Source organism: Megalops cyprinoides, chromosome 7 (genome assembly GCF_013368585.1).
Source record: "Megalops cyprinoides isolate fMegCyp1 chromosome 7, fMegCyp1.pri, whole genome shotgun sequence".
Classification (NCBI taxonomy): Eukaryota; Metazoa; Chordata; class Actinopteri; order Elopiformes; family Megalopidae; genus Megalops; species Megalops cyprinoides.
The window spans coordinates 35,376,733-35,402,980 of record NC_050589.1 but is presented as its reverse complement, the minus strand read 5'-3'; the positions used below and the strand labels follow the sequence as shown (position 1 = coordinate 35,402,980).

At 46.1% G+C, this 26,248-nt stretch overlaps 1 protein-coding gene across 1 annotated transcript in view; it reads right to left on the bottom strand.

Annotated features, from left to right (window-relative positions):
- Window positions 1–210: 210 nt before the first annotated feature.
- The window catches only part of nckap5l (NCK-associated protein 5-like), a 46,057-nt gene continuing 20,019 nt past the window's right edge, over window positions 211–26,248 (bottom strand). Inside the window, exons 2-13 of the mRNA XM_036533263.1 lie at window positions 18,732–18,816; window positions 12,259–12,390; window positions 11,269–11,337; window positions 11,092–11,130; window positions 10,373–10,492; window positions 8,883–8,975; window positions 5,122–8,420; window positions 4,617–4,755; window positions 4,115–4,193; window positions 3,371–3,679; window positions 1,484–1,632; window positions 211–1,048 (exon numbers count right to left, since the gene is read on the bottom strand). Coding sequence (XP_036389156.1) covers window positions 788–1,048; window positions 1,484–1,632; window positions 3,371–3,679; window positions 4,115–4,193; window positions 4,617–4,755; window positions 5,122–8,420; window positions 8,883–8,975; window positions 10,373–10,492; window positions 11,092–11,130; window positions 11,269–11,337; window positions 12,259–12,387 — 4,686 coding nt within the window. The 5' untranslated portion in view covers window positions 12,388–12,390; window positions 18,732–18,816 and the 3' untranslated portion in view covers window positions 211–787. The remainder of the gene's footprint in view (window positions 1,049–1,483; window positions 1,633–3,370; window positions 3,680–4,114; window positions 4,194–4,616; window positions 4,756–5,121; window positions 8,421–8,882; window positions 8,976–10,372; window positions 10,493–11,091; window positions 11,131–11,268; window positions 11,338–12,258; window positions 12,391–18,731; window positions 18,817–26,248) is intronic.

Below are 26,248 nucleotides of genomic sequence, written 5' to 3'. Positions count from 1 at the left end.
CAGAGCTACAGCCTCTGCGCACCAAAATGTGCATAGCAAACAGATTCTGTTTTTCTTCACATTAAAAAAGAAACAAAATTATAAAACAACAAATGTGAAACAATGGATAACCGCAACATTCACATTTCAAAACAATTCCAAAAACCTTAAATAAACCTATTTTTAAAATATATTATCTACTAATTAAATAAAAAAGGAAAGGGACTGGAATACATTTGTTTGGCAGTTAACTACATTAGTCTTTTGCATTTACAGGTGACAGATGCTTCATGGGGAGATTTTTGAAACCAGACTTTCTTGACTCTCCAAAGGGAATTCAGCTTTGTCAAACAATACCCAAGTAATTAGGTGGAATTTCACAACTGTCTGAAAGGACACTGCCATCAGAACTCAGATGCACCACCTTATTCCTTGGGATAAACAAATGTCAGTCAAGACAGTAGAGAGAGTATAATTTTTCCTGTGTTAGGTTGGCAGCTTACTTACAGGGCCAAAAGTGAAAGAGCTACTGTATTTCCATGCATCTGGTCCATCTGTGTATTTCCTCTTTGTGGAAGAACTAGGGAAATGTCATTTCTCGTGTGGTCTGCATGTTCCGTCCATGTCCTTGACCCTCGGCTGGGTCTCAGTGGCCGGTCCACTTCTTTAGCTTGGTGTGCACGTCGGTCACCCTGAGGAAGAGTGTGTGAAAAGTTGTGCTGGGGGGGGGGTGTCCAGGCAGAACCCCAAGATGTCGGCCACTGCCGTGGCAGAGGTTCCTCGGAGAGAAGGGATCCCGCCCTGCCCATCATCCCTGGCTGCCGCAGGAGGACAGGCTGTCGTACAGAGAGTCGCTGAGGGACTCCGGGGTCTCCAGGGCCTGGGGGCGGATGGGGGAGAGGACGTCGTCCTGCCGCTCCTTCACCAGCTCCAGACCCGCCTCCTTGCCCACTTCGGGGGCGCTGGGAGTCCGACCCTTGCCCCTGTGGCCCAGCCCCACCTGGGGGGGCAGCGAAAGACTGGCAGGATCAGTGTCACAGGGGCCTGGGGGACCACATGGCTTCAGACTCTTGGGAGAGAGGGAGGCAAGAGACAAGAGGGAGTGTGGTGGGGGGGGGGGGGAAAGCTAATTAGTTGCAGTGTAATGCAGAGGTGGGAACCATACATGTCACATGGTTCTACAGTGTTGGACATGTGAAATGGTACTTGTATCACTAGATAATACAGGAAAAACCTGTATACAAACACTTTTGTATTTATGGAATATGTCTTGTCAAGCCAGCATTTAACTTTCTGCATGCTTGGAGCTTTAAAGAAACTCCAAGACTAACAAGTCAGGCACCTATATTTCAACATTGATTATATGAAGAAGTGAACTGAGCTAACAACAGAGCCAAACATGGGGCTCACAATGTAACTTTAGTCACGTTAAATGTTCTTTCTCTCTTTTGCTGGTCCTACATGACCCACAACACTGTTTAAAAACAGCAGTAGCCCAGCTCACCCTTCTGAATGGAGTCCCATGGGGCGCTGGCTCCACCCCCTCGGTAACCCCCAGGTATACCTCAGTGGGGTCTTCGGACACTTTCAGGTTGGGGAAAGTCCAGTTCTTTGAGGGTGGAGATCGCATGTGCTCACCAAAGGTATCGTCATCTGTCCAGAAGCCAAAACACTCCAATCAACTACAGCCATCCTTACAACCTCCGGCAAACAGATGACACTGGAACGGTTTCCTACCTAGGTCATGCAGTGTCAGATTGTCTTTGCTTATTATCTTATTGCAGTGTGCAGTGTCATTTTAAGCACAAACAGATTTAGAGGAGATCAGACTCTGTGGCGGGACATTTCCATTGTTCCACGGAACCACGGATTTACCTGGCTTGCCTCAGGAAATACCCAGCTATATAAATGGACAATATATAAATCTGTTTGTTTCTTTAGTCACAATGTATAAGGGTGTATGCTAAGCAAATAAACAAACAGTTATATATAAACAAACTGACAAACAAGCAGCTTTTAAATTAATAATAATTTTTCCTGGCCAGAATTCTCAGAAATCCAGTTTCAATCCAGGATTTGAATCCCTGATTTTTCCCACTAGGCTGTGAACCCTGTAATTTTCTGGATTTCCCCTATTTACACTAGAGCATCCTGAATCCTAGGTTTGCAAGTCAAAATGTGTGAAATGATTAGATGCCGCTCTTTATCTGAATTCCGTGCCTTTCTCAAATTGCACAGTTCACTGAGGCATAAGTGAAAATCTGAATAATTACAGATACTGTTACCAAGAGTTCAGCTGAGTAATTTTAAAAACCGAATTCCCAGATAAAAGAAGACAGACAGAGACAGTTCATACTAGGGGTGGGCGATATGGCAAAAATATCATATCATGATTTTTTTTCAGGCAGGATCACAATCCATGATCTTATCACAATTCTTTTTCATGTTGGTTTTTAAGATGTTTTGAATTTTGTGTTGAATCTTGTCGTGGCATTTGGAGTACAGCCATGGAATGGGCGTGTTGGAAAAATATTTGCGGCTGGGTATCTTGTACCACGGATCAACTATTTTGATCAGTCTTGTGAAACCCTCATTTTCCACGGTTTTATGGGAATCATATCCTTGGCCAGGTAAAATGTCACTGCATCAGTTACCTCTTTCCAGTGCTTACCTGTCCTGTCATATGGAGTGCCTTTCTCAAATGCCTTTGTTAGAGTTGTTTGCTTTGGCCTTGTAGCGTCTGGCTGCATGGATGTAGCTGATGCACTTACGTGGGATCCCCTCACTGTTTGATGGTCAGCATACTCTTTCAATGTCCATCCAATGTGCAAACCTTATTTTTGCAATATTTGCAAATAACTGTTGTTTGCGCCATGTTTTGGAAAATCCAAACCAGTTCCATATTACCAATGTCTAATTCTTTTTAGGGACCAACTCCTCCGCGTTGTCATCCATGCCACTACGTTGCCAAATAGGGAATGTATAGGTACGTCATGCTGCGTTGCATGTTGGGACGGGGGCGCCAAAGGGGGAGGGGAAGAAATCCAAGGCACTACCTACTGTTTGCTATTATTGGGTTATTGGTGAGTCAAAACAGATTTGGCTGACAAAACAACTTTGGATGTGTGTATGAGCCATAGAACTGCAGCTGACAGAATATGCACTGTAGCACGATACTAACGATCTCTCTGTAAAGGCAGATTGTGGAGACATTTTAATCGTTCACGATCTGCTATTGTCATATCGCACACCCCTGGATCATACCACATGTTAATCATGTTTGACAAGTAGCGATGTATCAGATGAAGCAGAGCAGCCGCTAGTAGCCAAAATGCCACCCTCGGATCATTGTGAAGATGCAAAGAGTGTGTTTTATCTCACTTGATGGTACCTTCGCGGATGGTGCTGGACAGGCGGGTGCTCGGACCCCTGCTGTCCACTGCAGGTCCGTACAGGGCGGAGGAGTTCAGCTCTTTCTCCCTAGGACAATCCTCCTCCAGGGAAGTCAGCTCTCTCTCCAGCGTCCGGGCCTTGCGTGGAACCTTCGTTGTAGGCCCTGGTTTGCCATGGGAGCCAGAGGAGTCACGCTCTCCCCGGGGCCTCACCTTGGGGATGCTTTTTCCTGCTGCGCTGCCACTGTAGTCAGGCAGAGGGAAGGTGCCGATGCCGCTGTCAAGGGTGTGCGTGGAGGCACTGCAGCCTGAGCGAAGAAAGAAAGAGTTAGACCTGTTGAATTTCAGAAAGTTATCATTCCATTTGAGTGATCAGGCATCTTTTTAGAAGCACATCAAATGACATCTCTCCAGCAACTACAGATACACTGCTATACGTGGTTATACTCATTTCAGTCTAAAAGTAAAACGGATGACGTGAAGTGCAGTACATGAATATGAATGGGAAAAGCACTTGCTCGATACAGGGAATTGTGGAAGGGAGCGTGTATGTTTTGACACAGTATATATAAGATATGAGACAGTATATATAAGATATATTGTTTCTGAACAAGCCTGAAGAGGCTTTTTTATTTATTTTATCTCAACCCGTACTTTTCAAAGATGTTTCTGGCAGTTTAACAGCTCATTCGTATGTCTTCAAATGACAATCCTGTGCAACTTCTCTAGACATTTCTTCTTACCTGCAAAGTGCTGAGAATTCATGGATTCAGCCAGGCTCTCATCTGCTGTCACATCATCCTTGCTGACAAGGTCTGAACCCTGAGACAAATTGACAGAATAAACGACATCCTCTCCCCACCCTTACCAACTCCCTTCTGTCACCCTGCCACCCCACTCCCCATATCATTGGCTATTCATCACTCATAGGACACACGGGGCTACAAGGTGTATTTATGCTACCTTACTCTACAATACATTATATTATTGTCATTTAGCGAGCAACTTACAAAGGTTTGATCCAGTTTGGTCCATTTTATACAGCTGGATATTTACTGAGGCAATTGTGGGTTAACTACTTTGGGTTAACTACAAGGGTACAGCAGCAGTGCCCCAACAGGGAATTGAACCAGCAACCTTTCAGTTAGAAGCCCCACTCTTTACTACTATGCTACATTGCCACCCCTAGTTGAAATCAAGTGTTTCTCTAGCAGAGTAATGCCTGCAGTCATGACATGCCTGTACCTTTTCCATGTCCTCTCTGCTCTTGGCATGGCTGATGATGCCGTTCCTCGGCTGGCTGAAGACAGGCCGGGACTTCTTCGAGTCAAAAGAGAGGCGTCGATGCGCCAGCGCCATACTGCTGCCGTCCCGCACATCCACTCTGGTTAAACAGTGGGAAAAGAACAAGGGTATTACACATTTTCAACCCACTCATGGGGAACTGCGATACTTGGCAGCAACCATGTTCTTAATATCACTAATAACAACATCACCATATCAACATCAACATAACCACCACCATCTGGGTAATGAACGGCGGCCATATTGTGCCAGAACACTTGCCACACACCACCTGAGGTGTGGAGAGGGGGATTTGTGTTGCCAGCTAAACAGAAGCATATTTAGATGGCCAGATTGAAGTGGTCAGATTGGGAACTTGCTTAGCATTCAGTCTCACCTGCTGTTCCCACCTCATCAGCAACAAGTAGGTCAAAGTAGGAACTCTCATCTACAATGTTTCATTTACCTGTTAAGCAGCTGTTGCATGAAGTTGTCAGAGGCCACGCCCCTGTACATGACTGACAGCTGACCCTGCGCCTGGTTCATCACCACCTCACAGGAGTGGCCTCTGCCGGGCCGGTCCAGGGCCACCCCGTTCACGTAGGCTCGTTCCTCCTCCAGGGCTTTGCGCAGGTCTTCTGCCTTCTCCATCAGTTTCGAGATGTTCAGGCTCTCCACCTCCAGCTTCTTCTTAGCGGCTGCTTTGGGGTCCCTCCCTGCAGAGGAGGACACCAGCCTCCACTCCTTCCTGTCCTCCTTGGGCTTAGATGTCTCTAGCTTGCGGCTGAGGGCTGGCAGCTTGCTCTTCCGTAGGCCAAACCAGCTGGCAATGCCGTTGGTGGCCTTCTGCTTGACCTCGGCCGCCTGCCCCCGGTCCTGCTCCTGCAGCTTCAGCACATTCTCCTCGATCCCCTTCATCACCTTCTGCTCGATGGCCGACTGTGGGCCAGGGGTGAAGGTTCTCTTGTCCTCATCCATGTCCACTGGCCTTGAGGGTGGCGGGGGCAGGCTCTCTGAATAAGCAGAGCTCTTCTTCTTGTTGGCAGCAAGCTTGCTTCTGTCCTCTGACTTCGACCAGAGCTTCTGGGCAGCTGCACGGTCTTCCTGGATGGGTTTGCATGTTCTGGGGTTGGAGGATGCCTGGCCCGGTTTGGATGGAGATTTAGACTGAACCTTGGTAGGACTGCTCTGAGGGCTGGGGGCATTTTTGCCATTGTGAGGAAGGTTCTGTGAGGGAGTGGCTGCACATTTCATGTAGTTACGCAAAACCTGGGGGGGGTCCGGGTTGGAGGGCTGCAGGCCTGCCTTTATCTTGGGGCTCTCTGTCTTTGTCACACACATTCTGGATGAGAAGGTTTCCTGCTCCACCTTAGTGACCGATGAGCCAGACGGCAGTGATTTAGCCCCCAGTTCATAAGGCAGAGAGGGGCCAGGGAACTTCCCAGCATAGCCGCTAAGATTGGCTTTTGGGTATGGCTTACCGTCAAGGGAGTCTGTGTATTTTGAGTGCCTATGTTCCCCTGCATTACGGTCGACTTGCCTCTCTGCTGTTTTGCTTTTCTCAGCTTTGCTCTCATTCCACTGCACAGTATCTTCCTTGTCCTTGGACTGCATGCTGACTTGCAAGTCTTCTGTGCTCTTCAGCTTTCCAAGAGCAGCTAAGCGCTCTTTGAATGCATGGTGACTGGATTCGCTATGAGGTTTCCCCGCTGCTGATTTCTTGGGAACTGTTGGCGGGTCAGTCCCCTTTGTAATGGCCGGGGACTGAGAGAGTTCGGAGCTAGGCAAGGTGGTGTCCAAAGCACCTGGGTCATGCTGCCTATCTGTTGTGCTGGGGTGATGACAGCTGTTCTGGGCTTTATGAAGGGCAGCAGAGTCTGGCAGGCTGTGATGGCTGTGGAGCTGGTACCAGCCATCATTATCTGTGGAAGCATCATGATCTGCTGACGCAGGGCCACGGGAACAATCTGTCCCAAGCAACAGGTCGTGCTGCTTGAGGCCAGGGCCAAGAAGCCCCTCCTCCAAGGAGCTGGGCCGTTTCTCCAGGAGGGCGTCTTCATTTTTAGGGTAGGGTACAAGACGAGATGCTTTCAGTCTCTCGAGGAACTGGGGCGCCTCATCCCCGTCCACCGGGCAGGAAACGGAGAGGTCCGAGACATTCTCATAGAGGGGCACCTTCTGGAAGCCCTTGGGCTGTTGGGCGCTCGGCGTCAGCTTGGTGCTGCGGCTGGCTTTGGGGGCGGAGTGGCTGCTGTAGCTGATCTCCTTGGCAGGGGGTGAGCACGCACCCTCGGGCTTGGGTGGTGAGGTTGGCGCAGAGTGTGTGGCGGGGTAGGGGTCCGTTTTGGAGGGGGTCGGCTGCCTGTCCCTCTCGGTCGTGGTGGCCTTTCGGGCTGCAGCAGGGGAGTGGAACACCTCATAGTTGTTACGGCAGGGGATCCTGGAGCTGCGTGTGAGCTGGGGGCTGAGCCGAAGGGGGTTGCTGCCTTGCCCCCTCTCTCCAATGGATGGTATCTTCAGGAACTTGAGCAGCCTGGAGGGGGAGGAAATGGGGGAAGCCTTGACCTCGCTGAGGCATGAGGGAGAGGTGGGACTGAGAACAAGTTTGCCTTTACCAGCAGGGGGAAGCTGAGCCATGGTGCCCTTCTCAGACGGAGTGGCTGGAGAGTAGGACTCGACCGCCACCTTTTTGGACATGCAGCTCTCGTTGGAGGAGAAGTACAGCCCATTGCAGATCTGCTCCTTAGTCTCTTGCTCACAGTAAGCAATCTGGGTGCTGTCTGCCCGCACAGGGACAGGCAGGTTTGAGGTAGCAGCATACAAGCTGTTTTTAACATTGGCCACCTCCGCGGCCACTTTGAAGTAGCACTCCTCTGTTGTCTCCATGACTGGCCCTGTGTTGAGGCTCTGTAAGGTCACAGCGCTCATGTGCTTCATGTCCTCTTTCAGAGGGAGAGCGTCAGCATCCCTTGGTGGCAGTTTACATTGTGCAGGATTGGTAGTGCTAAAGGGTGTGTCAGAGAATGTCTCCTGGGGTTGGTGGGCACCATTCTGCGATTCACCCAACTGGGGGGGGCCCTCTGAAACTCCAGTGGTAGGGCTGTTCTGACCAGTGTCTTTGATATGGGAGTCGGCAACCCCTAGCTGTGGGAGGTCTTCAGGCTCTTTGTGTCTGTGCTCTGCTGGAGAAGTGCACTCCCCTGCTGATGTACTGTGTGTGTGGGGTTGGCTTGTGCTGCCAGCAGGAGTGGTATCGCTTTGGGAGTCTGCACTCTGGCCAGACACCCCCTTTGCCTCTGGCCACTCCAGGCCATCGAGGTTCCCCACAACTGCAGGGTGCGAAGTGCCACAGATAAGGTTACACTTCAAGAGGCTGTCCAAGTTCTTCTGGGACAGAATCAAGCAAGACTGGCAGCTCTCCTGGCATGGGCGGTGGTCATCTGGTCCTGCCCCCTTGCCGTTTATGTACTCGTGCGCATCGGAATCCGAGCAGGAATGGCGACAGTGAGGCTGGTGCACTGCCTTGTGCTGTGGGGGCAAGCTCACGGAGGCAAGACCCATCTCTGCTGGGACCAGGGTCTGGCTGAAGTCACAGTAGGAGGAGAGACCTGAGGAGGGATGGAACTTCAGGGGGTCTGTCTCCTCCAGCTTGCGCAGGACTTCCAGGATGTGTGCTTTCTTCTTGAAGAATGGGGACAGGGCCTCCATGGAGGCGGCCGGGCCTTGGGTCCCCGGTGTCCCATTCTTAGTATGCTCCCCAGTGCTCTGCAAGAACCGGGACATTCGGCTGAGATACAGAGCAATGTTCTGCATGCATACAAGCCCAAATTCTACATATCCAGTTTAAGGGGGAAAATATATATATTTCATTAGACCTCCTGCATGTGATTCACTGAACCAATGAGCAATCATCACGTTTGAAATGCCTTTTTACAGTTTTCACTTGCAGGTTTGCTATAGGGATTACAGGATAAATATTAAAGGATAACTATAGGACTAAAGGATAATTACAAGGAGAGAACTTTTATACAGAGGGCCTTAAGCAGAGCTGGTGCCTGCATGAATTATATAAAACATCTTTAAAAGAATAAGCTGTGTGAAGAAAAAAACTGTCACAAGTGAAGAGTAAGAAACATAATTAATCTGAGGGAGAAATAATTAATTAATAATGATAATATTAGTGAATGAAAGGATATTTTACAGACAGTTTTTCGAGACGGGCCTTACCTTGATCGGCGTGTCACATGGGGACTCCGCTGGCTTATCCGATCCCGTGGGTGGAGTCATGGTGCCTTGCTCTGGGATGGGTCCTGTCTGCATCTGGAGTGGGAAGGAGGACAGGAGAAACAGAACTTTCTAAAGGTCCATGGTACTACTCTGAGCATAAGTTCGACAGATGTATTCTTTTAACCTGTGTTTTATTCACATCCCACCATTAACAGCAACTTTTTTCTGAAAGGCAGGCATTCATTTCTCCTTTTCAGTGAAGACCTGGAGAAATAATGTTAGGGAATGCAAGGGCTGCAGTCAACTGCGAGATGCAGTCAACTGCAGGGGGGATGGTGATGAGACTGAGGAAGCCATTTTGGGAATTTAAGAGCAACACCAGGATTACCATGGATCTGCTACCAGGATCTGCTCCTCTGTGGTTCAGTCAGTAAAGGCACTCGCCAAACATTCAGGTTTAGCCTTACAGTCCATTTCAGTTTTGGGCTATGTCACAAGCCAATGTTCACCGAGAGCCTGCAGCCATGGGACTTGGTCTTGTCCCACTGAGGCGGGATGGGTTTGCATCGGCCAGGGTTCCTTGCTCACTATTTTTCACTACGTCAGTGTCATCAGATGCCTCTATGTTGCTATGCTTTGCTATGCTTTTGATTTGCTTTCCTGTTGTGCACTAAGGGTCTTGTAGTGCCAAAATAGATATTGGCCACAGGGCAAGTGTATCACAGAATTACACACATGCCTTGTTTCAGGGTTTCTTTGGGCACTGGATATATGTCAGCCAGAGGGAAGACTGCCCCCTATTGGCTCACTAACAACATTTTCTCCAGCAACTTGTTTTTTACAGGTGTCCAATTCAGGATCACACCAGCTGTTTGGCACAGGAAGGAATCTGAATGGGATTACCAGCTGATTTCATGCAAAGACATCCCTGACTGCCCAAAGAGACAGTTACTTGAAACAACAACACTCTGGCATCTAACACTTAAGAGCCCCACAAATAGTTCGCAGGGAGGGGCCTTGAAGCTCCCAGCTATGTTTCGCTTCCAAGATGACCTCCTACTGCATTTTTACAAGGTTATTCCACTGATGCTCGCTTCAGGCATACTGAATCTCAAGTGATCCCTCAAGTGGTCCCCTTTCAAATGATTTTTCAAAAATGGATACCTCACTGGATTATAATCACATTGCTACTGATAACCTTTACAATAAAGTGCAATCAGATATTTGGGGTTAGCTGTCATTCAATTGATATTACCAGTTACTTTCTAGTACTGGTAACTGGTAATATATAACTGTTGGATGCATCAAATGGGTTGGGTATTGCACAGTACTCACTGGATGAATGTTTCTGAATTTGTGCTATGTTTGATCCACGATACTTGCCCTAACCAGCTTGCCACCCCATTGGAGAAACAATTAATACATAACAGAACTTCAGAGCAGTGATCACTCCCCTTACCAATAATCGGAACAGTATGCTGATGGCTTACCTGTAGGCTGGGGCCTGGTTGATTGTGTATTTTCTGGTGGAAGAGCTCGGTAAGGGTCCGGTTCTGTCTCTCTAGGTCGAACACACGCATCTTCAACTTAATGCACTCCTCTCGCAGGTCCTGACACACACACACACACACTATTATTATCACTGTAATTAATTTAATAATTTATCTGGCAAAAGCTAGCACACTTGAAGGCTAAAAGGCTATGATAAAGTGAAGGCAGAGTACAACAATGTTCTATAATAAGATTATGTTAAGTCACAGCGTTTATATAGATGTGTGTGCATGTGTGTGTGTGCGCATGTGTGTGACAAACAATGATTGAAAGGTGCTGTGCCTTAATCAGAGTTCATAACAAACATGCTTCGGGGTCATTCTATATGATATGGGACTAACTTTAGCATGATCCTCTCAGATTGACTTGAAAGAATACATTTGCATTTCTCAAGTAGAGACTGATTACGGAGGGCTCTTCTTCCCACAGTAGGCTAAAAAGCCAAAAAAATCTATGTGTGAAGGCTTGTTGTTGTACATGGAATATAAATTCCAAATCATGGATGATGTCTCAGTCAAAGGATATTCTAGTTGTGCAATGTTCAATAGGGTATAGGGTACATTATTTAAAGGAATGGATAGCAATGTGCATGCCAATTTCCATTTCCATTTCATTTAATATGTGCTGTTAAGAAGAAAACTGTGTTAAGCATTCTTACCTTCTGGTTCAGTAGGGCCTGCACCACGTGGTTTGCCACCTATGAAACACCACAATGACAGTCAGACCACTATGTTTGTAACTCTGCCACTGCCAAAGTGCTCACCTAAACCTCTGGCCCATTCAGCGACAGAGACTGAATTCAACTATATAGTTTACCTCACACCCCAGAACTCACCTCATCCAGACACCTCTCATATGCCTCTCTCTGACTCTCATTTGCCAGGGCCAGGGCAGAATTCTCAGCCTGGGAAGAAGGAAGAGGGGGATTGGTTAGAAAATGAATGAAATGGAGAGGGGTTTCAGTGGGCTTGGTGCAGCTGAGAGCAAAACAGGACAGCTGTTCTCCTAATATATACATAATGGTGAGCTTTTTCAAAAGGAATATGCACAGTCATGGTTATTGAAGTAAGCAAATGAAAGATTGTCAGTGAAAGTCAGGTTAAAAGAAATTCAGAAACGGGACAGGGGAATCCAACAGACAAAGAGACTGTGAGAGACAGGGATAAAAGAAAGAAACATTGTCTGAGACACCCATTTTACTGCATCTGTGTTTGATTCATTTCATCTACCCCAGCTATAAGCTCAGAGCAGCCTACTGCTGTAGAAGTATACTGTACTCATCACAACATATTTCACAAAACTTACTCTATGATGACAAACACTTTAATAGTTTCCCAAAAAAAGAACAATCCCTCCTCCGTGTCCCTGAAATTATGGATAAATTAGCTTTGTAAAACCTCAGCAATTTCTAGACTCTATATTCAAATTTTCAAACTGTGGCAGGTTTGTCACTGATAATGTTTTTATTCATGGTGCAAGAGACTGAGGGCTATTAAAAACTGCAAACCTCAGCTTCTTCACAGAGACGGAACACAATGATTTTCATGCTTTGTGATTATTGCATTTAAAAAAATTAAGCAGTAGAAGACACCCTTATCCACGGCAACACGTACAGCTAATTTATATATCATCTGTTTACAAGCTGGATTTTCACTGAACAAATGTAGCTTCTGCAACTTATGCAAGGGTACAACGTCAGCGTCCCACTGTTTGGTTTGAGTCCATTCCCCAATCGATACACCACCCGGCCACCTATCCTGCTCCATCTTGAGTAAGAGGTGCAGGTTGCCTACCCCGGCGTGACTGTGGCTGCAGCCTGACTTACCTCTAGCTCTCGCAGCCTCTCCAGGAGCTCTCGGCTGCTCTCTCCCTCCTCCAGATATGGCTCCACTTCGCCCTCTTCTGACTCAAAAGCCTCATCGCAGTCTCTGAGCTCTGCTTCTTCAGACATCATCACCTACAACAGAGGTGTGAATGTGAACTGTTACACAACACGAGTACTGAACCTTATGAATATAAGGTTTATATGCTTGGACAGAGTACAGTTCAACCCGATTTATTCCAAATCACATCACTAACTATACTGATCAAAGTAACAAGGCAGATATATAGTGAGTCATTTTCAAAGTAATAAACATGCTACAAAGTAGATTTACATTTCTTTTTTGAGATTCATCACATTTGTGGAGGCTCTGCTTTCAAATGTCATAGCCTAACTGTAATGAAGTGTAATTTGGGTCCATTTGAAGAGGTACAATGCTAAAATAATTCCATGAAATAGAAAGGTCAATCCACAAAGGCAGAAAAACTTCTGTATTACTGTGTAAATGTGTTTTTATACTGAGAAGCAGCAGATGTACCCTGTTCTCATAAACACTAACAAAAAATAATTACGTGGGTAATTTTATAAGGCTTTTTGCAAAAAGGGTCTTGTTAATGTCCAGTCCCAGAAAGTAATAATTCATTCATTATGTGAGTTTACGGGGATTAGTAAACACAAATTCTACATGATCTTAGGTGTCCATTTTCGATTTGGCTTTGACACATATACGCCGAATTGAAACAGGTGTTGCATTTGCAGTCAGGCAGAGAAGAGACGGAATAAGGACAACACAAAGCAGGGAATTCTATACAACAGGCCCATCACAATCACATGTCTGGCATATTCAAGGACAAGGTAGTTAGCCACGAACCACACAGCTAGCCACAGAGAGGGTTCGCCAGAGAGGGGACCACTGCCGTCCATGAACGAGGGAACTTCAGGCACTGTTTGTTTACTCATTTGCTTTGACAGATGAGATTAATGATTAATCTGCTTTATTTTAAATGCCTGTGGGTGAGCGTGTATTTGGGAGTGATGAGAGAGCCAAGTTGCCCGGCCTGCTGGGTTTGGGGCACGGTGGCAGCTGGGAGATGTTGTGAGAGCCAGGGGCAAAATTTTGGGAGCGCATTAATGGTTACAATAAGGGGGATGGAACACAAAAGAGCTTTGATCCCCACGCAGGTTACACAGACAAGGGCATGACAACAAGTGTTTAACACTCTCTACACAACGCCACAAGGTTCATGTTATTCATCTGATACCTGATCTAAAACTCTTCAGATTTCCCCAAATCAATATTATTCACAGAGCTCATACTGTCACATGCTGTCCATTTCTACAGCTGGATGTTTAATGGAAACAATCCAATTAAATACCTTACTCAAAGGGTACAACAGCAGTGCTGGGAATCAAACCTGCAATCTTCTGGTTGCAAGCCTAAACACGCAACCATTACCAATATCTTCAACTTAACAGCTTGAACAATTGCTGCTTCTCATTGAACAATTTGCTGCTATGACTATCTGCTTATCTTTTTTAAAGTCTTATTCCTTTCCTCACACTCTGCTCACTTTATACGCATATTTATAAATTTATTTACTTATTTTTATCTTTAATGGTATTTTATTGTGCGCTTCTTCTTTGATTTTATTGTTGCTTCTTCCTGATTTTGTTATTATTGCTATTGCCAAACTGGGACCTGAGTACCTCATTTCATTCCCTGTCATGTACAACATGTCCTGGAATGACAATAAAACATCCTTATCCTTAAAACAGGGAGATTCGATTCTGACCCAGAGCCAAGACTTCACAACACTGGGAAGGGAGTACTACTTGGATAAAAAGTTGCTGACACAGACTTCTTCTTTACTCACACATGGTTTCACATTTCTAGAACCACAACATGCACTTCACCTTGGTGTTGATCAACCATTAGGAATGACACTGAAAATTTGAATATTTCACCATAAGATTGATCATTTTGTTCAGTGTTCAAATGCTTGTTAATTTACAAAAACTGTATTCTTTCTTGTCAACATTCATATGATTTATTTTCCCTTCCCCTAACAGGAGACGGGAGCGTGAACACAGTTCTCTTTGCAGTGAGTCATATTTTGCACAGAAGGAACTGGAGTTTCCCCCAGGACTCAGGGAAAATAAAAGCATGGTAGGACCATTCAAATATTTGGTCATGGAGCAGCAGAATAGTTGAATGTCAAATCACTCCAAAAAGACATTGATGGCATTTATTGAAGCATAATCGTCCACACGGAGTGAAATGCTGGCCAATAGTTCCCTTCCATTAAAAGGGAGTAGCTAACAAAGTGACTCATGGCACCAAATGCCCATGTTCTGTATTGTTATCATTGATGCAAAAACAATCCTTCAAGGACTTTCTTTGGTGTAGTCATTGTGACAGACTATAAACAGGAAAAAAGGGGCTGGTGCACTGTAAAATGCCATGGCTGTTTCATGACTGGGGAAAAAAATTAAAGAATGGCATGTCAATCTTTTGAAGATTACTGCTAGTGTCATGGCAGAGAAACAGTGAAGCATGCACTGAACACTGAATATACAGAATACTGAGGACAGCCACGACAGATGAGTAAACTGGGGCATCCGTATAACGCTGCATTATTTATTGACTAACAGGTGGCTTTATCCAGGGCTGCATTCACAGCTTAGAGGTTTTCATACATCATCCACATGCACAGCTAGATTCAGCCATTCTTAGTAATACTTAGCAATTCAGGTTAAATTCCTTGCTTAAGCAGTTCCCCATTCAGTATGTGAATCTACAACCCTCTGGTTAGGATTCCGGCTCATTAACCAATACACACAAACAAAGCCACACTGACAACCAAATTTGTTTTTCTGTGGGTTCCAGGGAATGTTTGGAAGTCTTCCTGCATCACGCAATCATACAGTCAACTTCCTAAGCCTCCAATTCCACAAGTTTAGTCACCAAAATGACACAAAGGCTAGGACTGAATCCTTCCAGTAACAGTCTATGCTCATGTATAGTAAAATGCAACAAAAAGGGTTCAATCATAATATAATCCTTTTAAATGCCCCCAACAGAGGGCTTAAGGGAACAAGCTCAATATTGAAAAAGTGCTGGGTAACTGACAAACCTGCAATAAGCCACACTCGACATTGCTCAAATGTTTTTATTGAAAGAAAAAACCTTTATATCCTGATGAAAGCACCCTTTGTGCCACTGGTTTCAATTCATCAGTATGACAGCAGAATTCAGAGTGACAGAATTTGTGGCCTCTTCCTCTCCTCCTTTTGCAAACATTTCCAACACACCAAGATAGCTTTTAACAGTTGAAAGGACAGTGAAAGTGTACCAGAACTGGACATTTAAAAATAATTTAGAAGAACTATTTATCAAACATAAAAACATGAAGAATGAAGGTAATCTGAGATCTTTAGTATGGGTGATATTCACTTTGTTATGTGTGATATGCTCCTGTTGTTTAGTGTGTACTATTGTAATATTTACCCATCAGAAGTACCCTTAAACTTAAATTTTCTAAAATTGTTATAGCCTTCTACCCAATAACAGGGTTCTTTTTTGGAGGAAGATTTACTTGTTTTTCATCCTTAATCTCAAATCTATTATTTGAAATAATTTTTGAAATACCTTTTTTCAGTAATAAAGACAGCATGGAGGGTGCAAAGCACAGCAGACAAAAGGATCTCATGAATAGTGTAAGGGGTCACTGCAAGGCTTCTTATGGATTAAATTTACTGCAAGGACTGGTGGAGAGGATAATGGCGGGGGGGGGGGGGGGGGGGAGACGAGGGCCACAAGAATGAGAGAGCGAAACCTAAGGACTGAGAGGAATGGAGGGAAGGACAGAGACTAAGTCAGAGGGAAAGAGAGATGGAGAGAGAGGAGAAGTGTCTTTTCTCTCTTTCTCTCTGCCTGTTACGGCTGTACCAGGGTGTTCCTCCCACAGCGCTGCACATAGACAGAGGCTTACACACTGGAGGCCACAGGAGGCAGGGATAGGGGTCACCACGTTGTGCAGCAGGACTGCAGAGCATTCAAACCACGATGCGCTTGTTTACACCAGGGGTGTCAAACTCACCTCCTGGAGGGCCCCACACGTATGCTGCTTTATACTCCGTCTGCTCTTAATTTCTTAATTAGCTCAACTGCTTAATCAGTTTGGCATTTTTGGCTGCGTCTGGACAAAACAGCCCTGGAAACAGACGTGTCCCCCCCATTGCTAAACGTGCAGCTCCCTCCCGTGGGACTCACCTGCAATACACACGTTGCCACTAGACTCCAGAAACTGAACATCCGTTCTGCTTTTGTTGGCTAAAATTATGCATTTCAGATTAAGATTATGCATAGGTTCTTTAGTCAAATATTTTACTACAGTGCATGTTTGGACGCTGATGCACGCAAATGTATAGAGCTTATTAACTAATGGGACTAATTACACTACAGTAACTAGTTGGAAAAAAACCTGCATATATCATCATGCCCTCCAGGAACTGAGTTTGACACACCCTACTTTGCATGCTGAAGCACTCACAGCTTCAACACAAAGAGATGAATCAACCCTTATTCAGGCGCAAACAGCGATTGTTTTCATTAATCCTCAGCTCGTCTACAGGAGATGAATTCAACGCGCACATTACCTAACCACTTGGGTGTAATTGGGAAAGTCAACCCTCTGTTGCTCCAGTCAAACAGAGAAAATAACTATCAAACACAACAAGAACAAATTAAATAAGTAATTAGGCCTGGTTCTCTTGAATCTCTTCAAAAAAGGAAGCCACAAGCTTTGCAAAATGCTGCAGGAAGACACAAAGGAAATTTCCATTTTATAGAGATGAGAACAGAAATAAACCCCAGTACACCACCATCTCTAAATGTAGACCATGTTTACAGTTAAATTAAAAGAATTTCTCCAGCACTTTCTCCCTGGCCTTCTGTCTCTTGTGTTTTTATATGAGGGAAGGCGCACATTCTCTCAGTCCTTAAATCACCCTTCCTATTGTAGCCAACTGACAAGAACTGGACAAGGCTGGTAAATTAAGGCACATTTTCTCCTGCCCCCCCCCCCACCTCCCCAACTGCTATTTCCTAGCGACCCAATAGGAAGGGACGGAGAGGCGTCAGCCATGAAACTCGCACAACTTGCATGACAGACTGAGAGTGAATTATGTGTATTTGACCTCTGACCCCAATGAAAACCTGCTACGACCAGTTTGGCAGTTCAGCAGCAACTATGAAAGCAGATGCAAGCAAATGGTTACAGAACATGAACACTTATCATCCTTTGTACCTCAGATTGCAAAAAATCCACATGTACAGGAAAAATAGATTCTATACATACCTCTCCTGCACATCCGTGTCCTGAAATACTGTAAATAAAATAATTTCCATGTTCTTGTTTTTTAACATATTTTGGCCCTATTTTATCCCCATCTTCACCCATTTTCCCACATAACATCAATATTATTTAACACCTATGAAACATACACCAATTCACATCGTCAGGTCAGTGCAGGCCAAAATGCTTTCAACATACCATGCATTGCATTATGTGTATTATGTGTATTATGAATATCAAAAATATGCAGGTTGCTAAGAAATTCTTGCGGAGGCAATGTCTGTTCTTTTTAAGAAGTGATGGGTGCAGTGTCTCCTTAGATAACCCCCCCCACCCCCCCACCCCGCCTCGCTTTCACTGATCAAATCAAGGACAAAGGTTACATGCAAGACTAAATTTCCCAAAGTCACGCGCCCAGCCAGAGCACAAAACAAACGATATTGAGTGGTGTCTTCAGGGCATACCTCTGTGTGTCTGTCCTGCCAGGTTAAATACAGGGCTCTGAGGTGGCTGAGTGTTTGGGAACAAGCGTGCGCGACAACCCTGGTACACGGATGAGTCAATCTGTAGCACTAAACACCCTAGAAGACAGCCCAAACAAAGACATCAGCCCCAAAAAGAAAACATCTTTTAAGGTCACTGCAATAAAAGCCAAAGCCCTGTACCTATCACTCAGGAAGAAATATATTCCAAGCCTCCTCTCCAATTCCTGCTGCTTACTAACGCGCCTGTGCAGCCAAGGTCAGGGTCAAGGTTGCAGGACAGAAAACAAAGGGACCGTGGGTGCAGTGACACACTGGCAGTGCAGCAAAAAGGGAGCTAAATGCGATGTGTTATAGAGGTACTTGTACTGTGCTGCTCTGTGTCACAGGGGCATCGATGGGACCGCATCTGTATGCATCTTGGGTATGTGTGTACATGAAACCGCGTATGTGTACGTGCAAGCACTGTCTGAGTATGTGTGTGCGTGTCAGCGCATATGTGTGCGTGTGGGTGTACTGGGTGTATTTGTGAATTAATGTGTGTGTTTGTCCATTATGTGTTGTGTGTTTATGAATACGCTTGGTGTGGTGTGTGTATGTGGAGACACAAAGTAGACACACCTGAACAATAACGTACCTGTGAGATTGGCTCTCCTCAGTCAGAACAGACCTCTAACTTCAGCGACTCTCCTCTCCTCTCGCTCTCCGCACGAGGCGACAACCTGAGACAAGAACAGGAAACAACCCATTAGGCCCTCCTTCAGCTCACAACCTCACACTATGCGGCCTTTGCCTCTTTCTCTATATAGTTTACAAACAGAGCACGATTAGCGACATCTCTACAGAGCATGCTCGATTCAGGGAAGGCAGAAACGACATCCCCCCCGTGTCCATCTCTCATCTCTGTCTCTCTTTCCAGCCCTCATTTCTCTTGTGCTATGTTAGGGACAGATCTTCTCTGGAGCTTTCAGTACCAACAGAGTACTGTTCAGTCACCCTCCTCATCACTGCTGTGGCACAACCAGGAGCCATCTTCTCTCCCTCTTCTCTCAGACCCAACAGGAGGACAGAGAGCACCCTGAGAGTGGTCCCTGGATGAGCAGATGGTCAGCTGACATACCAGCATCAGCAGTCTTTTGGGTCATCACCTGTCAACCATCTTTCACTCTCATCCTTAATCCACTGTGATGAAATGGGACCAAGAGACGGGGAGTGGAACGTGTACCGTAAAGCGGGGGGGTGAATGTTTTGTAAAAAACCCTGGTTTAATTAATCAAATTAGTGTGTTAGCTGCATACATTCATACTGAGGAATTTCCCATAATACACTGCGTGTCAGAACCTTCAGCAGCAATATTTAATTTAAAAAAAATACACACACACAAACACAAATAAACGCCACACTGAGTAAATTATTGAACTAATGAAGTAATTAGCAGGTTTTAACAACAGCGTGCATGCATGCCGGCTCCTAGGGAAATGAGTTTGACACCCCCAAAGTGGAGGAATGAACAGACACAGTAAGTGTATGGTTGTTCTGACTGTTCGGTGCTCTAAAGAATAACATCGGTGTTACCAGGGGTGTTGGGGGTTCTTAACCTCTTTGTTCCCACTTTGGTGACTGAGAGCAAATCGCCATTGAGACCCAGCCAGTAGCATGCATGCCAGAAAGCCCTTCTAAAACAGCAAGTAATATCCTTACTTGAATTTGATAAGATACATCTGGAGAGGAAAGGGGATCTTGCCCCTGTTTTCTTCCTTTAAACTCATATTTACATTAATTCCAATTCTGCATCACAAACACTGCCTGCAAGGGTTCAGGACTGCATTGAAAAAATCACAAACTGGTGTTCGGTGAGGGAGTGCAATCTGACATGCTGGGGACTGCTGTGAGGTCAGCGCTGCTCCAGAGAGTAGGGAGTGATGGAGTGGGACTGAAACAGGTCCCGTCAGTCTTTGCAGAGAGCAGGACAAGCCTACATCACATAAGCCTTGTTTACCATTGGACCGCATCCAGCGACACCTCACTGTGGCTGCCTTGGGAATGCTTACCCATATCCCCTCAGCGCACCTGTCAGAGTACCATGCCGGATCTGGTATAGCCGGAAAAAGCAGTGTGGGTGCTCCTCTTTTCATTTGTTTGCTCAGCAGATACCCTTGTCATGTGCATCTTACAACGTTTATGTTACATTGCCCATTAATACAGATGGAAATTTACAGAAGCAATTCAAGTAAACTACCCTTGATCAAGGCTGCAATGACAATGTGCTGCCAAGGAATTGAACCTGAAACCCTCTGGTTGCCTGCCTGTCCCTCATACTGTCCATGTGCTATGGGCAATGTTCTAATGCTCTACATTACATTACATTCTACATGGAAATACAGAAGCAAAGGCAAAAAGGACTGGGCTGTTTATGGCATCTGCTTCCCTAGCAGGACTGCTCCTACCTGCCAGCTCTACAACAGCAGACCCTGTCTCATTGTGCGCTCACCCTGTTCGTAGATCAGTGCTCGTGGAGAGCCGCGCCCAGCCCGCCACGCACACAACCCCACTTAACGGAAAGAGGTAATCCCTTTGGATATTGTCAGCTCCAAATTAGATTACCAGCATTTAGCATCTGCCTCGTCATTGCTGGACCTTTTGATCCAGAGAATCAGGTTGGCCCTGTGGGACTTTCACACCGAAACAGGTGCGCTGCAGCTAAGTCCTTGGATCTGTGGTGGGATGATGCCGGTGCTGCGGGGCAAAGAGGACACCTGATCTGGGACCTGGGGACTGAGTCAGGCCGAAACCAACGGGAAGGGCAGCACTCGTCTCCTTTTCACCAGTTACAATGGAAAAGAGGAGGCAGCTGATGATGACATCACAACAGAAAACAGGAACAAAACGCTGATGGCGTAATGGGTGCTGTAATGGCAGGAATCTGTGGCCTAAAGCGCATGAGTCGTAGATGAGGTAACACCCATACAACGAACACAGAGCCCATCGGTCATCTGAGTCGAAAGCCTAGCCTGATAGGCTGCCCTGAGCAATGAGATGTGTGTGCAGGAAGTCACATCAGCATGGCTTGAACCTCCCACCCCCCCACAACAAGTCCCCACAGTCCGTAGACGAGACTCTTACAAAGCTTCTTTAGTCATGCTAGTCTCAGGCGAGGGAATTTATACTGCAGACAGAGGAGGCTATACCTCCTGTGTGAATATCAAACAGTGATGGCCCCTCCCATTACTCAGATGTGGATAATGCAGGCTGAGGTTCCCTTAGTGTAAGTGAAGCATGAAAGCAGTCAGATAGAGAGGGAGGGAATGTGTGTGTGTGTGTGTGTGTGTGTGTGTGTGTGTGTGTGGGGTGTGTGTGAGTGTGGGTGTGTGTGTGTGTGTGTGTGGGGGTGTGTGTGTGTGTGTGGGTGTGTGTGGGGGTGTGTGTGTGTGTGGGTGTGGGGGGGGGGGGGTTAACAAAATCACTCAGAGATTTTGCAAAATCAGAGACAGAGAAAGAGAGAAATAGCAAGGAAGCAAAGGAGGCAAAGGAGGACAGAGACAGAGAAAGAGAGAAATAGCAAGGAAGCAAAGGAGGCAAAGGAGGACAAAGTGAGAAATATGATAGAGGAAGAGAAAGAGAGAGATAAGAGGGCAAAGAAGAAGCAGTGATGGAAAGAAAGAGAGAGGAAAAAATCCCAGGACTGGGAAGGTGGATTATTTGCAGTCTCAAATAAAATTTTGCCTCTGTGATATTTCTGGGACAGGCCCATCCCATCCCATATCCCCCCACCCCAGCCCACCCAACCACAGGAACTGCCTTACAATTACCATGAATGACTAGTATTTGACATGGATGACTCATAAATATTGGTATTTCACCAAAAGAATACATACATTGATAAACACATTACAGCCTAGAGTTGAGATGCAAGTTAAGATGCACATTTTCCCTTCATTTACAACACCATCATACTGTACACTGTAATGCAAAACAAGTATGCCTCACATCCTTAGTATAACTGATGTTATTTCAGTTATTTCAGTTATTCACTTTTAAAACAGGCTTGCCCTTTATCATTCATTGGTCACTTGGATTTGATCCAGTATCTTAAAATTGAAGCAAGTGATGAGCAACTCAGCCTCTGTGTCACTGGCTTAAAAACTCTCCAGCAGTGGTGACTTTGCAGCAGTCAGCAATGTCACCTGACTGCAATGGTGCAGAACTTAAATCTGCTGTAGACTCATAAAACTGCTCTCTCTCTCTTTATCTCTCTAAATCGTTCTCTCGCTCTCTTTCCCTCCTGATAGCAGCCTGAGCCCTATTTCGGCCCATCTATTGGAGGAGACAGCCAATGAGAGCGGGGCTGGCGCATGACAAACAGGAAGTGTGTGTCTGCGGGTTTCTACTTGAGCTGTCTGGGCAGGAGACAAACCCTGCCAACACTCTTAATGTGGAAACAGAGTATATATTACTGCTCTCCATATTATGAAGGACATTACTGCACATTTCGAAGAGACAGAAATAAAATGAAGAGGTTAAGGGTTGTTTTTATAAACCTATGCAGAGAAAGATGATGCATGCATATTGATGGTGGCAGCAGACTGGTGGTATATAAATGTCTGACCACACCCAACCATATCTGACCACAGCTGACCATACCCGACCACACAGAACAACACCTGGCTGCATCCATCCACATCTGGTCATATACAACTATAGCTGACCACACCCAACCATTTTTGACCTCATCTGATCATATCCAACCACATGGAAACCTGACTGCATCCAGCCACATCTGGACACAGCTGACTACAGCTGACCATATTGAACTACATCCAAGCGTATCTGAAAAAATCTGACCTGAGAACATATGACCAGTTCAGACGACACCCAGAGATTCTCTCTCAGCAACCAGCATTAATACTTCCATGAAAGTACAGGAAGTCCTGGCCACACGGCCAAAAAAACCAACCCTCAGAATTCAGCCATGTCTCAAAGCTCTTTTGTTCCCTAGTCCCTTGCCTGCCACTGATTTCTGATCAGTACTCAGCACCTCCCGTGGGGTACTGCATTCAATGTTCACTGATCCAGGAACCATAAGTAAGGAAATGGAGGGGTTTTGGGGTCAGGCCACCAGAGACAATCACCTCAGACACAGGGTATTACACTTGTCCCAGGTGTGGGATAGGCCAACAGGAAGGCCTGTTCCATATAACAATCGCATCTATGTCAAATTTTAAGATGCCTATCTCACAGCGTGTTAATCTAGAAATAATGTCATGGCTACCATATGGCTCCCTGTCCATTTAAATCCTTTGATGGGAATGTTTGACAACTAGCAGTATTAAAACCCTGTTTCACCAGCCTGCTGGGAAATGTGTGTTTACACAATGGTTTATGAAGTTAACACCAGACCGATCTAATTTGTTACCAAGTGCATTGAAATTCAGTTCACAGAGAAAGAGGAATTGACAATCAGGATAAAACAGCGCAGACAATTAACTACAGCAAAATGAAACCACACTGATGGATGCTGACAACCATTTCTCCCTGGGTGGTGATGAATTTAGGACTGCTTCAACTGCTTTTATGGATCCATCAAACACTCTCCCCACCAATCCTCCATCTATAACTATAGTATAATGTCATCACTTTTCGTTTTGTTTAAAAAACTGAATGAGATTATTCGTGCAATTAACAGCTGACAGTAACCAAGGCATTTATGAAACACCTGTCCCAATGTCTGCTAACAGCCCAAATAAATACCCTGCTAAGGTTCTAAAATTTATTGCACATAATAAATAATGAATTATGTTTTTTACTTATCAGTTGCCTAACATCAACAATGGTGAAATCGCCCAGGCATACGATGAACCCCAGAACAGAATCTCACTCTAAAATCTGATGACTAATGGTGCTGGCGCCTGACCTGAAAATGTCTCTTCCAATGGTACCTTTCATCTGAACACACACACACACACTTTTCACTATTGCAGCATTCCATACTTTATACACTGACCAGACGACCTGTCTCTTTTCTACCTTAAGGAACACGATAATGCTGTGACTGCCTGCATTCAATAACTTGTCATGTATTTCATAAGAATGTTCTTAAACAGGACAGCCAACAAGCTAATCAAATCATTCACTGACTTATAACCTCCACTGTGGCTGTATATGTTTAGTGGGCCATTTATTGACAGTATTTAAACCAGCGAGAAAAAAACGACTGGAACTGACCATTTATATTTTCACCACTTTAAAATCAGGCTAGACTGTTTGGTAGACTCAGACTACATTTTTATTGCTTACATGTTATTTATAACAGTATTGCACACTAATTCCTGTTCAGAGTAAACTAGTTATGATGCAAATTTTACAATAACATAAAGCACTTGGTCCAACACAGCTCTCGTGTAAGCTTGTCCTCCACGTCAAAATGAAAGACAAGCCAGATTCTTTGAAGAGTACAAGATGAACTTATGCAGACTCAACAGACACTCTGAGCTATAAAATGAACCTTCACACAACAGTCACTGCTCAGCCAAAAAAAAAAAATATATAGACTCTGGGGGTTAATGTGAGGTCTTTCTTACCCACTGAATCCTCCAGGTGTCGGGGTCTACATAGGTGCAGATCTCTTCAGTTTTGCCTCCTGGAACTTGGAAATCAGCTGCCACTGTTTATGTCTGGTAGCAGCTCAGTGACATACAGCCATTGAGCTTTCCCTGTTCTAGAGCTGGAAGAAGATATATAAGCAGTAACCCAGCCTTTAGTGTGTTTGCCAGGGTGGTGATGGGAACAGCAGAAATTTAGGGGTGAAAACATCAAATCACTCCCTGCACTATAGCACAGCACCTTCGGCTGGCTTCTTCAGTGTCATTCCAGAAAACAACAGAGGGGTGAAAGGTGCCACGCGAGGATGAGAGGGGACACGAAGCTGCTCGTGGGCACAGGAAGCTTGGCACCAAAGTCCTTCTGTCCCCTCTGTTCGGCTTCCCCTCGTCTACTGCAACCTGGCACCAAAACTCAAGATTGCAGGCGCAAGCGATCCCCGGCAACCCCTGCCAGCCTGGCGTCTCCGGCACTGGCAGCACGGGTATAGTAAGATCCGCACACGCACCACAAACACACACATGCACGAACACAAACAAATAAACAAGCAAGCGCGGCGCTCCCCCCAGCTCACATCCACAGAGCAGCTCTCACCACGCAGGGTCCCTTGGCAAAAAAAAATCGGCAGGCGCTCTGCGTTTCCCTTTTCCCCCCGAGCCGCGCCGACCTCTCAGCTTCTCGGACGTTGGCCTCCCGGTGTCGCTGCCAGCATCGCGGAGGTCCCCGGGGGGGCTCCAATACCCGGTTACTGCGGCCGAAAGAGCTGGACCAGACACAATGCACATTCAGGGCGATCCGAACTGTGCTGTGCACGCGCAGTGGAGTGGGTCTCGCACGTCTCTCTCCACCTCAGCGGCGGGACCGCGGGGCCGCCCTCGCTCTCTGACTGCCTGCGCCTTCTGTGGCGGCTGCCGTATCTCCCATTGTTCCAGGGACTGTGCAGAGAGAGCGAGAAGGGGGGCTGCTTTCCTACACCGACAGACCCAGCCTGCTACAACAGCTGTGGACCTGCCCCCACCCCCCAACCCCCCCCCCCCCCCCCCCCCCCCCCCCCTCACTGCCGAACCTTCTCTTTCACTCTCCTCCTTCTCCCCTCCTCCCTCCTAATACTCCGGCTGCTTATCATTAACCCCGTAGCTGCTGGGGGAGGCTGTAAAACAGGGGAGGGGGTGTAATGTTTCAGAAGGGGCGACGCAGTGCTGCAAACAAAGCCGGGGGAAGGGAGAGTGGATTTCGGGATGAGCCAGAGGGCTAAATGGGGCTGTGCTGTCTATTCAGAGGCAGCGAGGAACCCGGGGACTCTACACTAAGAGGATTTCCTTGCCGGCTACTGCATCTGCTCAGCGACAGATCGCCTTACTGTACAGCCATAAACAATGGGGCGGCCAAGACATGGAGCCATCCTAATTGAGAATCAGTACCAATAATCGTTGGCTTGGATCTAGAGTAATTTGTCATGAAGGGTGACTCTGCTCAGGGGGCAGAAATGTGAAGCGGCCATTTTCTTGCTCTCAGGGCAGCCCATTTAAACAACTGGGCAGGCATTTGGGTCTCTGA